At 44.4% G+C, this 15,918-nt stretch overlaps 1 protein-coding gene across 1 annotated transcript in view; it reads left to right on the top strand.

Annotated features, from left to right (window-relative positions):
* Positions 1-4,602: 4,602 nt before the first annotated feature.
* Positions 4,603-15,918, top strand: part of MINPP1 (multiple inositol-polyphosphate phosphatase 1) — an 18,418-nt gene continuing 7,102 nt past the window's right edge. The window contains exons 1-4 of the mRNA XM_081189699.1: positions 4,603-5,347; positions 9,179-9,376; positions 12,721-12,818; positions 14,118-14,251. Of these exons, the coding sequence (XP_081045825.1) occupies positions 4,756-5,347; positions 9,179-9,376; positions 12,721-12,818; positions 14,118-14,251 (1,022 nt within the window). The 5' untranslated portion in view covers positions 4,603-4,755. The remainder of the gene's footprint in view (positions 5,348-9,178; positions 9,377-12,720; positions 12,819-14,117; positions 14,252-15,918) is intronic.

The raw sequence follows: 15,918 nt of genomic DNA, 5'->3' as shown, positions 1-15,918 counted from the left end.
TTTTTCTAGCCAAGGGCTGGGCCTAGTCTGATCTTCCTCATACCATGGATCGTTTGTATTTTTTCTGTAAAAGAAATAGTACGGTGTCCTATTGCCTCTGAGTCCTCTGGCAGATGGATGGGGACCATGTGGGCTTCCCTTCAGTTCTGAAGTCCCAGGGTAACTAATAGATTATCAGGGGTGCCCAAACTTTTTTCAGAGAGGGCCAGATTCTACAATTTCTCCCCAAAGAATTTTACCCCAGGACATATACTGCCACGGGGGCCGGATTAAATCAACCGGCTGGCCGGATTAGACCCGCAAAATGGATTTTGGACATGCCTGGATTAAATGGTAGCTAGAGTTTCAAATATGCTTTGAATTGCTTCTAGTTTGCTCAACACTCTAGCCGCATTTGGGCACTGGTTTCTGGATTGCCTTCATGAGTAGACCCACATAGAGTGTGTTGTATTATGTTTGCTTTTGGTAGTACCTCATTTATTTTATTTGCTTTTTCATTTATTTTACATAAGTCAAACACCATGGGTTTCCTTGGTGGCTGCTTCCAGACTACCTGCCAAAGAAGACCAAGGTAATACTGTCTTTTCCAACTTCCACTGGTAGGCAAAAGCCTACTTTTTCAGGCTCCTGATGCCGATCTGTACAAATTGGCTTCTACTAGTTGTGTTTGTTTATGTGCCTTGTTTTTTATTTGTATTTTATTACACTTCTTTGCATCTATATTATATTAACTGTCACAGTGGGTAAAAAGTCAGGATACAAATGTAACAAATAAACACATTTATAATAATAAATCAGTCTTTGAACCAGTCTTTAATACATTTGCCTTTCTCTTCAATCTGATTTGAATTAGGCCATCTAAAGGGTCTTTCATTATTCCTTGGAATTGTAACACACCAAGCCCAGATGCTTCCAAAACATTTGTGCTCAAATCTGCATGTATTTGTTCAGCGCTTGCCCTTCATTCAGAGTTACAGGGGGGGAAATGTGATGATCTGTTCATTATTTCATTTTATAAATGCAAAGATTACCCAACACCACAGACTGAATAGGAAAGAGACATGACTCAGAGCCACGTGGACTCAAAACAGATGATCAAACTTTCCTTCTGCCAGAAATGCTACCTTTGCTTTGCTGATGTTGCAACTTCTTTCAGAGTACACAGTGGTGATGTATTTGTGAATACCTCCCATTTCTTCCTAACATCTTCTGTTTGCTTCCCTGTCTGCACTAATTAAAGGTGTGCCTTTCTCAGTCACTGACTCGCATGTGTTTGAACAAAGCTATTAAAAGGGAGCTGCTCTGTAGTTTTTAAGGAAAAGTGTGTTTGGTACTGGGAGTTGTGTCTTTGAGACAGTTCTTCACCCTCAAGTTCAGTATCTGAAACCCCTTCCAAATGGTGTGAGCCACTTTACATATTTAGTGAAAAGTGTAGGATTAGAGTCATTCTCTTCTTCTATCACCATCACTCACCAGGTCCTCAGCACAAGAAACTCTTCTTGTATTTGTACTTAGTGTTTGTTTGTTTGTTTGTTTGTTTGTTTGTTTGTTTGTTTGTTTAAGACCATATCTAAACCTCTTCATATTAAAAATCTCTACACGGTCTCCAATAAATCCCAAATGTACAATAAAACCAGCCATATAAGTCACTAAAAACATCATAGAAAAACACAAATGCAATACACCATCATAAAGTCCAAAAGGACAGGGCCCACCTTTAGGGAAGCTCGAAAAAAGAGGAAACAAAACTAATAGCTCTTCTTGCATAGGAAAGGGGAAATGTGATGTTTCTTTGATGTTTTGTTGCTGCTTTTATTTCCATTTCAATTGCTTCCAAATAAGAGAGCATATGGACTGTAGTCTTAGTACTTTTGATGAAGGGAGATCTGAGTGAAATCTTTTTTTTTTTAAGAACCTTATGTATCAAAGAAAGACGTATGGGATCATGTTTTTTATTGGTTTTGGTTTTTAATTGCTCGGCACATATTTTCTCTGTTATTTTATCAAATTGCAATATTTCTGTAGCCGTGGGTGAATTAACTTCCTCTAGGATGCCTGGAACACAGCCCTTTTTTCACCATTATAGGCAGTGCTTTTTTCCTTAAAAAAATGTTTAGGGGTACTCTCATTTTCCTACCCATATTTAAATACTGCCCCTCAATGAGGCCAAACTTCCATTCACAAAATGTTTAGGGGTACGCGTGCCCCTGCATCCCCCCAGAAAAAGAGCACTGATTATAGGAACTGCCGAAGGGAAGGGAAGAGGGAGAAAGTTGATGATCTGAGAGAGAATAGAAATACTGAGGAGATTGTGGAGAGGAAGGGAGGGAACCATAAAAGATCATGGAGAAGAAAACAGCCACCACCTTTCCTCACACAAAAGCAGAAGCTCCACTGTAGGAGTGTGTAGCAGAGCATCTCAGGACTGTATTGGGTCCTCTCACTGTGTTTTCATAGAGCAGAGTCATTCAGACATTAGGTCTCTGGGATCTACTTTGTTGTTTTGGAGTGTGGATTTTTTAAAACTAAAATCCCGCTCCACCAGCTGGAGCCTGGTGTAACACTTCAAATTAAAGAATTCTGAGGCTAAGAAGGAATTTGAAGGGCCATGGTTGGTTTGTTTTCTAAAAAACTGAATGGAGCTTACACTCTTCCCACACAAACGCCTCCCTTGGTTAACCAATCCCCACCTGAGCTTTCTTCATTTCAGCAGTGTCAATTATGGGGCAGTTGGGTGTAAGTTTCTTGCTGCTAATGTTAAATAACAGCAACTCACTCAGAGATCTGTCACTCAGAGATCTCTAAGCAATGGTCAGGGATGATGGGAGTTGTAGTCCAACAGTGTCTGAAAAGCCACAGGTTCCCCATCTCTGCTCTGGGTGAAAACATGGTAAAATAAAAGTGTTTGTCTAAAGGCATGAAAACACCACCAATGATGGGGTCAGCCGAGCCTCCCTGGGCACAAAAGCCTGGGTGCCACAATGGAAAAGGCCTTGCTATGTCCTCACCAACCTCAGTTTGTGGTAGGAGGCGGACGATGGCCTCTGCCAAAGACCTGAGTGGAAAGACAGAATCACGTTGCACAAGGCAGTCTTTTGAGTACCTTGGCATGATACCTAGTTTGCTGGGCACGCTATTTGACAACTTAAAGAGAGACAATTGCACTGAGACATAAATGCATGTTCTATCTGTGGTATCACATTACAACTCTTTATTTGAAGCATCCCACTCAGGGTGCTAGCCAGACTTCATTTGGCTTTTCTGGTTCTATTTTTAAACACTGACGTTAGTTTTTCCATACTTATTATCCGCCTTGTATGTAAATTATCCATTGACTGCAAGATGCCAGGGAGGGATGTTTGCAATGCTTAATAATCTGTTTGTGGCCTGCTAATAACAGCAATCTGGTTAGTTTCTATGAGCTGGCACTCTGCTTATTAGATAGCCTCAGTATTTTCCCTGCTCTCCCAGGGAGAAGTCTCTCATCAATGGGTATGAATCACTGCACATTGTTGTTGTTTTGGAATCTTGTAGCTTGGATGCAGAAATTTAGCATATGCTCAATATACAGTTCCCCTTCTTCCCTCCCCAAGGTATTTTTTTTTTGTTGCTTTGTTTTTTGCAGGATTGTGGCTGAGGTATAGCAGGATCTAGAATATTCATAAAGAGCAGCTCTCCCCTCTCTGGAGGGGTGAGAATCTCAGCTCCCTGCACAGGGTTCTCTCAGACCAGGAATTGTCTCTGATTCCTGCAAGCAAGCAGCTTGGTAGCCTTGCACTGCCGCCCCCCCCCCCCCGCTTTTTAAAGGCAAAACCACCAGATCTTTCACAATTTGCCAGTATTATCCATAGTTTGAGCCTGTTTGTTGTAAGGACCTAGATGTTCCTTAGAATGTAACAATGTTGGGTAATTACAGAGAAATTACTTGCAGCAAACACTGCAAGTTTGCTGTAAATCTTTCAGCCTTAGCCTCTTCTGTTTCCCAGATTATGAGGATACTAGGACTGGACTGCATTGCAAGGTTGTTGTTAACCACTCACTCACCCCAGCTTCATATGAGCACAGGGCTACTTTGACCCACGGGGGTGGGGAGTCTAAACATATCTAAAATAACAGCGTTGGCATCACCCAAAGTCCATTCAACCTGCAATCAAAGCAGCCTTATAATAACTGGGATCCGCAGCAGCATTGTTTTGTTGTTTGAGTATTTCTGACAAGACCCTCAGTAAGATATATGGTCGTGTGCTTATTTTGCACAATTATTCCGCCTTCCCAAGGCGCTGAATGGACTTGAGGGAACAAGGGAAAGGGAAGAATACATGATAGTGGTAGAGGGGTGCTTGTTTCTGTTCAGCTGCCCTGTCGGCTTTGGGAAGATCTTGTCAGGCTTCCTCAGCCTCTCTCAGCAGGTTCCCGAGGAGGCTGAACGCCACTTAGGGCTGGGCACTGTTGTATATATAGGATGGCGGGGAGAACGGGGAGGGATGGGAAGCAACAACCGCCATCTTGCTTGAGGGCGGCAGTGGCTTAAAGCGTTTAGAAGTCATGCGGCGAGGTGGCCATTTTGGGTGCGGGCAAGCAAGTGGGCGGGCAAGTGGGCGGGGAGTCACCGACCAATCAGCGGAAAGGAAAAGCCAAAGCGCTGAGGGGGAGGCCCCTGTGGCTCGACTTCCTGCGTGGGCTTCGCGCTTTACACCGGGGTTGAGGTCCGGGCACCGCGCTTAGGAGGAGAACAGCCGCTTCCCTGCCGCTCTCATGCTGCGACCCGACGGCTGCCTCTTGCTGCTGCCGCTGCTCTTCCTCCTGGCGCCGGGGCCCGCCGAGGGGAAGGCGGAGACGGCGGCCGAGAGGCTGAGCCCCTACTTCGGCACCAAGTCCCGCTACGAGGAGCTGCACCCGGAGCTCCTGCGGGACCCGCTGTCGCTCGGGCCGCCGCAGCCCGGCTTCCCGCTGCCGCCGGCTTCCTGCGCCCCGCTGCAGCTCGGCGCCGTCTTCCGCCACGGCACCCGCTTCCCGACGCGCAAGCAGATCCAGAAGCTGGGCCGCCTCCACGGACTCGTCCAGGGAAACGCCGGGAAATGCAACGCCAGCGCCGCCTCCCGCCTGGCGCGCTGGACCATGTGGCTCCGGCCGGACATGGACGGCAAGCTGGCCCCGCGGGGGCGTCGCGACATGGAGATGCTGGCCAGGCGCCTCGCCCGCCGCTTCCCCAGCCTCCTGGCCAGGAACCGACGCTTCGCCTTCGTCAGCAGCTCCAAGCACCGGTGCCTGGACAGCGCCGCCGCCTTCCGCGAAGGGCTCCGGCAGGCGCTCGACGGCCAGCGGCAGGGCACGTCCCAAAAGCATGGTGAGAGTAACCCCGCATCCTTCCCACTCCCAGCAAGCCGTCCATTCTCTGCTTCATTATAACCTGCATGGGCGTAGCTAGGATTTATGTTAGTGAGGGCGGGGACGCCCACCTGTCGTCGTCCTCTGTTTGGCTCTGTCCAGCAGTTTCCGAATGAAATGTCTCAACAACAGGTTTTTTATCACTTTATTTTGACCCCAAGAGTGATTCTACAATTGCTACTTTCAGTTAAGTATTTGGAGGGGCAACTGCCCCCTGCCTCCTACCCCCAGCTATGCCCATGATAGCTGATGGCACTTTGGGGTGTGGTTGCAGAGGTCAGGACCATTTAAAGACCCCAAGGCGGCAATAATGTACCCCACTTACTATTTTTATTATTATGTGCACGTATTAGGCACTTTAGGCAAAGAAAAAGCATCAAAATGAAATGCACGCATGAAATGCGCCTGGGATTAAGTGTCATAATTGAATTCAGTAGGACAAGGTTGTCAGTAGAGAAGCCTAGCTTTGCAATATGAGATTCTCCCCCACCCCCAAGCAGATACGTTAAAACCAAGAGGAAAAGAATTAAATTAAAACACACCCCATCCACTTCTAAAAGGCCACACAGATAGTTAAAGGTCTAGTTATAGAGGAAAGGTTTTAAGTTGGGAGGCAGTGCATAAAAGGCACCTTCTTGTGTTGTCACCCTCTGGGACTCTCATGGAAAAGTCCTGCAATGTTGATCACAGGGTCTGGGTCAGTTCAAATGGGGAGAGGCAGCCCTGGAGGTATTGCAGTTTTGAACCGTTTAAGGCTTTATAGGTCAAAACCTGCAATTTGAATTGGGCTGGAAACTAATTGGCAGCCAGTGCAGTTGGGCCAGGATTGGTGTTATATGTTCAAATGGTCTTGCCCTGATGAGCAACCTGGCTGCCAAATGTGAGCCCCACAGATAATATGTTGCAGTAATCTAACCTAGAGGTTGCCAGAGCATAGACAACAGAAGTTAGGTTATCCCTGTCCCTGGGCCACCAGCTGAAGCGGATGGAAGACACTTTGTGCCACCGAGGCCACCTGAGCCTCAAGCGACAGCAAAGGATCCAGAAATACCATATTTTTCGCACCATAGGACGCACCAGACAATAGGACGCACTTTGTTTTAGAGGGGGGAGAACAAGGAAAAAAAAATCTCCCCCTCTCTGCCCAGCGCCCCTTCAGTGAAGCGGCAGGAGGCGCTGCACAGAGAGGGGGAGAACTTTCCCCCTCTTGTTTTCCCGCTCTATAACAAGGTGCCGTTTAAGGTTCCTTTCAACCTGGTCTTTGGGGCTGGTGAGGGGAAGCCCACCACCAGCCCCAAAGAGCAGGTCAGGGAGCAGCGGAAAGGCGCAGCGGAGAGGCTCCTGCCATAGCCGCGCGTCACCTCTCCAGCCGGGAGAGGGTCGCGGGGCTATGGCTTCTTCGCTCCATAGGACGCACACACATTTCCCCTTCATTTTTGAAGGGGGAAAAGTGCGTCCTATAGAGCGAAAAATACGGTACCCGCAAGTTGCATACCTGCTCCTTCAGAGGGAGTGTGTAACCCCATCAAGAGCAGGCAGAAGAAGAAGAAGAGTTTGGATTTGATATCCCGCCTTTCACTCCCCTTCAGGAGTCTCAAAGCGGCTAACATTCTCCTTTCCCTTCCTCCCCCACAACAAACACTCTGTGAGGTGAGTGGGGCTGAGAGACAGGCAACCTCCCATCCATCGGTTCTAGGGAACTACCCACTAACAGTGTCTCATTCTTATCTGGATTGAGCTTCAGTTTATTGTCTCTCACTGAGTCCATTACCGAGGAAAGACATCAATCCAGCACATCCACTACCACACCCTGCAGGGTTGGATAATCATTTAAGGCCCCAGTCCCAGCCCTTTTCTCTTGATAAGGGTTGTTTTTGTCCCCCTTTGTGTGTGGTACTGGTCCCTCTCCTAAAAAAAGAAGACCTGGCCAGAACTTTCAAATCATAGTTAATGTGCTTATCTAATATCATTCCTGCTCACTGCTCAGCTAACTTAAATACCAGCACGTTTCTCCGCTGTCCCGGACGGCTTTGGAAGGCAAGCGGGGGGGCAAAGACTTTCGCCCCCCGCCCGCCTTCAGAAGAGGTCTAGGACCTCTTCTGAAGGCGGGCGGGGGGCGAAAGTATTTGCTCCCCCCTGCCTGCCTTCCCGGGAGAGCGGAGAAAGGCAGCACGTTTCTCCACTGTCCCGGACGGCTTTGGAAGGCAGGCGGTGAGGAGCAAAGACTTTCGCCCCCCGCCCGCCTTCAGAAGAGGTCCAGGACCGCTTCTGAAGGCGGGCGGGGGGCAAAAGTCTTTGTCCCCCCTGCCTGCCTTCCCAGGGGCTTTTACATTGCCCCGGACAGCGGAGAAGTCCTCCGCTGTCCCGGGCGATTTTAAAATGCCGCCCGCCAGCATTTTAAGATCGCCCCGGACAGCGGAGAAGTCCTCCGCTGTCCTGGGGTTTTTTAAAATGCTGGGGGTGGGAAGAAAAGCCCTTGTCCCCCCCCCCAGCCTTCAGAAGAGGTTGGGGGACAGACTGTCCCCGGACCTGGTCTGGAGGCGGTTTCCATAGGAACGCATTAATTGATTTTCAATGCATTCCTATGGGAAACCGTGCATCGCAAGACGAAAAACTCGCAAGAAGAAAAAACTTGCGGAATGAATTAATTTCATCTTGCGAGGCACCACTGTAGATTGGAAACGTTGGCATTTAAGACATTTCAGGTATGAAATATATTGCAGTATATTTAAACATACAAATTTTAGTAATATTAAGGAAATTTAAAATGAATAAATAAAGTGAAAATATTTTATGTAAATCACTTCAATGATTAAGCGATACGCTAATCATGTTAAATAAACAAACACACTGTTGGTAACTGGATAGTACTGTGTATGCCAGCAGTTAAAATTAATCTTGAACCAAAGGCTCCTTGGGTCATATTCAGCGTTTGGGCCATTTGTTCCTCACTCACGATAAAAACAGTGCATACTGAGAACTGCAACCAACAGATTCAAAAACCAATGTGATTGATGTCAGAGTAGGTTAAATTTACATGAGATTTTCATATTAATTGTTATACAGAAGATAGGCATGTTGAAACACATGAAACATTCCGGGGTAGTGTATTCTGTTTATATGTAGGAACTGGGGGAGAGGAAGATCAGTCTCAGATTTTTGTACTGGGCTTTCAGGTAGGGGCACTCAGAATGCTAATGAGCTGTAGCACAAAGTTGGGAGATAAGGAATAATGGATGTTCTAAAGGGCACCGTATAAAATCACTTCCTTAAGTTCCAAGTGCCCAGAAGTGAGGAGTGGTAGTTACTGGGAAGATAATCATAATTTTATGAACTAGGGAAAGTGCAGAGCTCAGTATTTGGAAAGGATAAAATAAGAGCGGTCCAGGATCATTCAGATGGTTGATTTTAGTGAGACCCTGAATAGTATCAGGCAGGCCATTGCCTGTGGTGACGTGACTTTATAGTCCATTGTTTCTAGAATCAAGCCCACAATATTCTTTCCACAAACCATTCGTCCAGTTTACTTTTAGCAAGGTTTTATGTTGATAGAGGATTTCACAGAACCCTTGGTTTCAGAGCCCTTTTGAGAAATTGTGCAAAATGCTTTATATAAAAAAGCATATGCCCCCTGTAGTTTGCTTGAAGCAACTACCTTTAACTCAGTGTTTGACTGAAGATTATTCAGTTTTAAGAGTGTGTATTTTGCAACGTGCTTGCTTTTGTGAATTTATATTCCACTTTAAAGCAACTTATGACATTTAATAACCTTTTGGCATTTCATTTTCAGCCACGACGACAGAAGGAATTGAAACCAACGACAAACTGATGAGGTTTTTTGATCTATGTGAAAGATTTGTTAAAGATATAGAAGACAATGATACGGCTATGCATGAGCTGGATGCCTTCAAGGAAGGTCCTGAGATGAAGGAAGTAGTGGGGAAAATCGCAAACACCTTGTGTCTACCAGTGAATGACTTAAACGCAGGTAATGTTCTTTTATCAGCTTCCTACCTGTTCTCAGTTATTATGAAGAGCAAATAAGCAGTAAACATAAACATCTTTTGGGAAAGCTTTAAAGGTTAACTTCTGTTGAACCTGACTGGGGGGACATAAAATATTTACCCTTCCCCCCCCCCAGTGCCTTGTTTTCATTTTCATTGCTCTTAGGGACTGGTTCACATAAGTTAAAGTATCTCAGCTGCATGCATTATATGACTCTCACAAGTGCAGAGATGCACACTTGTGCCACGCAGAGTGAAAACTGAAGCCTAGTTCATGTTTCTGTGGTAGCCTGGAGAGAGCAGACAGTCGTGCTCCATTGAGACAAACTCTTAGAAGTATTGAAGATGCTTGGGAAAATTTGTACGATGAAGTGCGGAATGCAGAAAGGAAATGGCCTATCAACTCTTGCATGCGGTTTTCAGGTAATGGTGCGGTGCACACGTACCTATTTCACTGCTACAGTGCTTTTTCTTTTTTAACTACAAAACATCCACTACCAGCAAGCTCTGTAGCTAGTAACTAACAATATCCATGTCACGAGCCATTATCAACATTGTCTTTTAATAAACTTTATTTTGGTGTGTGGCACAAGCTACTGGTGTCGGCACCCTTTCAAGAACCTCTGTAGAAAGAGCAAGCAACTAAAACTATCTACCACAAGAGCTGCAACTTTTCCAAAATTATACCTAGAAGAAATGTACAACTAGTTCTCTGTGCCCAGCTGATATCTACCCACAACTGACTGCTGCCAGAGTTGTTTAAAGAACAGCTGGTGGTGAAGCATAGAGGAAGGATGTTTGTGGATGGTTTTCTTTGTAAGTCTGTGTCTCCTGGGTACATGCAGATGTTTGGGGCTGCCTAAAGGGAGTGTTTTGGCTTGTGGTCAAACACTTAAGAAGCATGAGAAACCAACTACAGTGGTGCCTCGCAAGACGAAATTAATCCGTTCCGCGAGTCTCTTCGTCTAGCGGTTTTTTCGTCTTGCGAAGCAACCCGCTTAGCGGATTAGCGCTATTAGCGGTTTAGCGGCTATTAAAGGATTAGCGGCTAAAAGGCTTAGCAGCTTAGCGGCTTAGAAAAAGGGGGGGAAAGCGAAAAAAAATCGGAACACTTGCAAGACGTTTTCGTCTTGCAAAGCAAGCCCATAGGGAAAATCGTCTTGCGAAGCAGCTCAAAAACGGAAAACCCTTTCGTCTAGCGGGTTTTTCGTCTTGCGAGGCATTCGTCTTGCGGGGCACCACTGTATCGTGTACAAGTTCTTTGTGGCAACCTTTCCCCCCTTCCTGGGCCACAGGCTAACTTTATTAGATTTTACCAGGAAGAAAGTATTTTCATGAGAAAAGAGAGGACCTCATCTTGCTGTTGTCGTACAAACTTTATGGATCCAGATGGTGATAGTGCTTTTTTTCTGTGGGGGACTCAGGGGTACGCATACCCCTAAACATTTTGTGAATCTAAGTTTGGCCTTATTGAGGGACAGTATTTCAATATGAGTAGGAAAATGAGAGTACCCCTAAACATATTTTTAGAAGATAAACACTGGTGATAGATATTCCACATAACTTTGTGAATCCAGATGGCATTAGGTATTCCGGTTTGCACTAAAAACCCACATGCACCCAGTTTAGTGGGACACAGATGAACAGTGAAATGGGCATCTGGATGTGCATTTGCATTAATTATTTGCATTATGGGTCTACTTTTACTGAATCAGGAAGTATTATTTCATTCTACCGTGTTTTATCCTTCCTATCAACCGTTTCAGGTGGTTAACATTCCATTTAAAATACAACAGAACATCACTAAGCACCAATCAAACACAAAAAGTGGGGGAAAGACATACTTTTATCAGATGAACATAGGTAGTATCATTATTACAGTTCACTACTCCCCAGAGCCACTGCAAACAACTCTATCCTGTTTTTCTTTGTGATAGATAAAGGCAGGTGCATCGATTCAAGTTTTCTAGCAGCATAAAAAGTCCTTTCTGTCTCACTCTTGAATTCATTAGGCAAGGGATTTTGAGTCATAATTGATGGAGGAGGAGCTCTAAGATATGCAGATATAAATGTAGTAAAGAAGGTCAATGTCATATGATACAGTATTGACACTTCCGTAACTCCAACTTCTGAAACATCTCTCTCTTGTTACGGAGTGTAACTAAGCATTATCCTGTTACTAAATGTGCATAGATGCAGTTTTGACAGTTTCATTTGTCACTTGCCTTTTCTACAGATTGGGTTCTGGTGTCCTTTTTCACTTGACCATCTGAACTAACTAAAGAATATTGTGTTTCCTGTAGTGTACATGCAACAATGATTTCTAGTTACTTTAATCATAACCCTGCTAAAAGTGATTGAAACAAGAGCAGGTAGTAAGATGTTGTCTGAGTATACGTATTCACTTATATGTTGGTTTTTTTACAGAATATATGATTATGATTCTTTCAATGGTAGAAAGGTTAACATGTTAAGTTTCACCTAACAGCCTTAACAACGAGGCTTATATTTATACAGTTTGCAATTTTAATTAAGTTGAGTTTTTGAACAAGTTTGTGAATATTTTCAGAAGCACTTGCATGCATAAAACACTCCAGGCACTGATGTGTTCTTGTTCATACGAATCTAATCAAATAATTCCACTGCAAATATTTAATACCCACCATGTATTCCGTGTTTATATATGTTAAAAACATTCTTGAAATACTGTACATAAAAATCCCACATTCACTAGCTCATTTCTTTTTGCTTATAGTTTGTAGTGTATTATATGTATTGATTCCAGGGATGCAGAAGACTACGGACCCATTTGTGGAATTGCAAGCATAGTTCTTGCACGTCACCCCTCTGTTTGTGCCAGGGATAGGGGAATTTCTTGCCTGCAGGCTAGGTCTAGCTCCTGGTGCCTTTGGATCCATTCTGTCTCATCCCTCTTTGCCCCTCCTTGACACAGTAATTAGACTAGAAAAAAGCTTCTGTTGTTGCCAATGGAAGCTTTTGTTTCAAAGCCTAATTGATGTACAGAGGATAGGAGTTCAGAAGTGAGAGAAAATCATGACCTTGCCCACGCTTGTTATCCATTTCCCAAGATGTTATCCCTGAGGAAATACGACTCTCAGCATACAAAGGGTTCCCTAGCCTTGTTCTATACACAGGACTTGGTTCCCAGATTGTATCTCTTTTTATTGCATGTAAAGGGGCATTTTGTTCACCACTGACGTGGTCCTTGTGTGTTGCCCTTTCTGCGTAAACATTTCATTGATGGCTTGCGGCATCCTACCTGATGTACTGTCGGTGTGTTGCTAACTGTTGCTTTTCTTTACAACAGATTTGGTTCAGGTGGCATTTTTCACTTGCTCATTTGAGCTGGCCATAAAAAACATTAGCTCCCCCTGGTGTTCGCTCTTCAGTGAAGAAGATGCCAAGGTAGGTACTGTGTATACGTCTGCAACCCCCTTAACTAAAGAAGTGGAGAATTGAATGTTTCAGTGTATTGTGAAAAAAACTGTTATTCGGTCTCACAGAATTATATAGGACGTAGCGGGTAGTATTCAACCAAGTTTTTACTCAAGAGTAGAGCCTCTGAAAGTGCTGCGGGTGGCACTGTGGGTTAAACCACAGACCTAGGGCTTACCGATCAGAAGGTTGGTGGTTCAAATCCCCTTGATGGGGTGAGCTCCCATTGCTCGGTCCCTGCTCCTGCCAACCTAGCAGTTCAAAAGCACATCAAAGTGCAAGTAGATAAATAGGTACCGCTCTGGCAGGAAGGTAAACGGCGTTTCCTTGCGCTGCTCTGGTTCGCCAGAAGTGGCTTAGTCATGCTGGCCACATGACCCAGAAGCTGTACGCCAGCTCCCTTGGCCAATAAAGCGAGATGAGCGCCACAACCCCAGAGTCATCCGCGACTGGACCTAATGGTCAAGGGTCCCTTTACCTTTACCTAGAGCTGCTGAAATTAATCAGCATTACTCAGCTAAGTCCATTAATTTCAGTGGTCTACCATGAGGAAAACTTGAATTCTAACCATGAGCTGAAATCTGGCACTCACTTAACATGATTTAATTTGACCAAAACAACCTGCTGCGGCAGGACAAGTGCTAGCACAAATGATACTACCACGGTTTGATCTTGGGGAGTGTCATTTAACATTCCTGCTCTCGTTAGATACCCTCTCCTACTCTGCCCAACCTTCCAGCCTGTCACCCTGAGCATCTGCGTGTAGACACCTAGGATAACAGATGCATATATATTGGCTATATTCAGTCTCTTTCTAAGGAACACTAAATTCCTAAAAGTAGTGTCTGCTTTTAGCAAGGCTCATAACCAATGTCTTTAGCATTAGCTGCACCTATTGACTTCACTCCTGTGCAGGAAACAATCCTTTGCCTACCTTTTCACTCATATTCCTATTAAATTGTAGAATTCAGTGCTCATTCCCGTTTGCTGTTCCTGGCTTGCCCCTGGGAGGCTGCAACTACAGTGTTATAAAGGCAGGTCTCTGCCAAAGCATTTGCTCCTGATTGCAATGGTGGTAGGGAGGGAAGAGGAAAGAACCCATTGCCTGAGGTGGAAAACGGGATATCTATCTATATTGATGGGTTAGGTACCAATAGTTATATGAAAGTTTGTGTGCATTGGAATGGCCTGCCTGTAATTTACTAAAATATATTGTTGCGTGTAAAATAATCCTTCTTTGTAACAACTTTTAAATGTGTATGATACCAGGTACTTGAATATCTGAATGATCTGAAGCAGTACTGGAAGAGAGCTTATGGGTATCCTATCAACAGCCGCTCCAGCTGCATTCTTATGCAGGATATCTTCAAACATTTGGACCAGGCTGTTACAGAGAGTAAAAGGTAAAAAATTGGTGGTGGTGGTGGGAAAACACATACTCTGTTTCGTGGTCCCATTCTAGGTGCCACTAAAATGGTTCCACCTTCTTGAATGTGCCACAGCTGCTATTTGTGGAACGATCAATATATGTAAGCATTCTTTTTATGTTTTATGTTTTAAAAGACCAAAATGTGTGCGTGTGGCACAGAGCTTTCCAAACTTTTCATGTTGGTGACACACTTTTTAGACATGCATCATTTTGCTGCACAGTAATTCAGTTTTACCAGCTAACCAGAGGTTAAACTAACCCCTTCCCAGCCCCAGGAGGAGTGCAGGGAGCGTTCACATGACACACCCACACACTGCAGCTAACACACTAATGTGGTGCGACGTGCAATTTGAAAAGCTCTGGTGTAGCAGGTGGTGGAAGAAGGGGACAAGGAATGTGACACTGGGTTGGAGAACCTTTTTCAGCCCAAGAGTTGCATTCCCTTCTGGTCTATGTTCCAGGGACAAGAAGAGGCAGAGCAACAAGTTTGAATGTTTGAATGTACAGTAGGCTAGTTTTTCTAGACCCCTGCCTCTTCCTACAGTCAGGAAAGCCCAAAGCATCGCAGTTCAAGGACTCATTCTAGCCAGCCAAAAGCACTTGAGGCCACAGAGCAGGGAAAGTGGCCTAGGGAGGAGGGGACGGCCTAGAAAAAGTCCTTTATGTCAGATATAGATGCTTACAAAACAAGAGGATGATTTATTGAGAGAAGTGTCTTCTACAGGACCGCCTCTCCTAGCATGCCCCACGGAGGACCTTAAGGTCCACAAATGACAACACTTTGGAGGTCCCAAGTCGCAAGATGGTTAGATTGATCTCAACTAGGGCCAGGGCCTTTTCAGTACTGGCCCCAACTTGGTGGAACGCTCTGTCACAAGAGACCAGGGCCCTGCAGGATTTGACATCTTTCCGCAGGGCCTGCAAGACAGCTGTTCCGTTTGGACTCAGTCTGACCCTTATGTTTCTCTTCCCTTATGGTTTTGATCTATGGGCTACTTTTAAAATGAAGCTGCATTTTAAATTATATTTTAACTTGTATTTTAAATTGGTTTTTTTTCTTTTTCTTTTTCCTATTATGTTTTTGTTGTAATTTTACTGGTGTTAGCTGCCCTGAGCCTGGCTCTAGCCAGGGAGGGCGGGGTATAAATAAAATATATTATTATTATTATTATTATTATTATTATTATTATTATTATTATTATATTATTATTATTATTATTATTATTATTATTATTATTATTATTATTATTTTATTATTATTATTATTATTATTATTATTGCATTTAAATTCAATTGAACCGCTATGGTCACAGTTAGGTGTATGAGCAGGTCTTTTATTTGGCTTGCAGCCCACTTAAGACTGATTTCCCACTTCAGTTTGGATCTGTGGCAAAACCTCCCTTCAGTTTGTTTCCGGATGCCTGGATATCAAACACATGACTATAACTTTTTATATTCTAACATGAGTGGAGAACATATGGTGTCCATTCTTTAATGAGCATTTGTTTTGATTCGTTTGCAGAAAGGCTATATGACTTCCCATCAAACATCCCAGTTTTTAGGGCCCTTCCCTGTCACTTTCCTTACTGCAATAAGTCATTTTTAATTTTTAAAAAATGGATTTGTTGCACCAGAGTGCTT

The sequence above is a fragment of the Podarcis bocagei genome, assembly GCF_964188305.1.
Source record: "Podarcis bocagei genome assembly, chromosome: 4".
NCBI classification, from domain to species: domain Eukaryota; kingdom Metazoa; phylum Chordata; class Lepidosauria; order Squamata; family Lacertidae; genus Podarcis; species Podarcis bocagei.
Note: the sequence above shows the minus strand (reverse complement) of the source record. Positions and strands in the feature narration are given on the sequence as shown.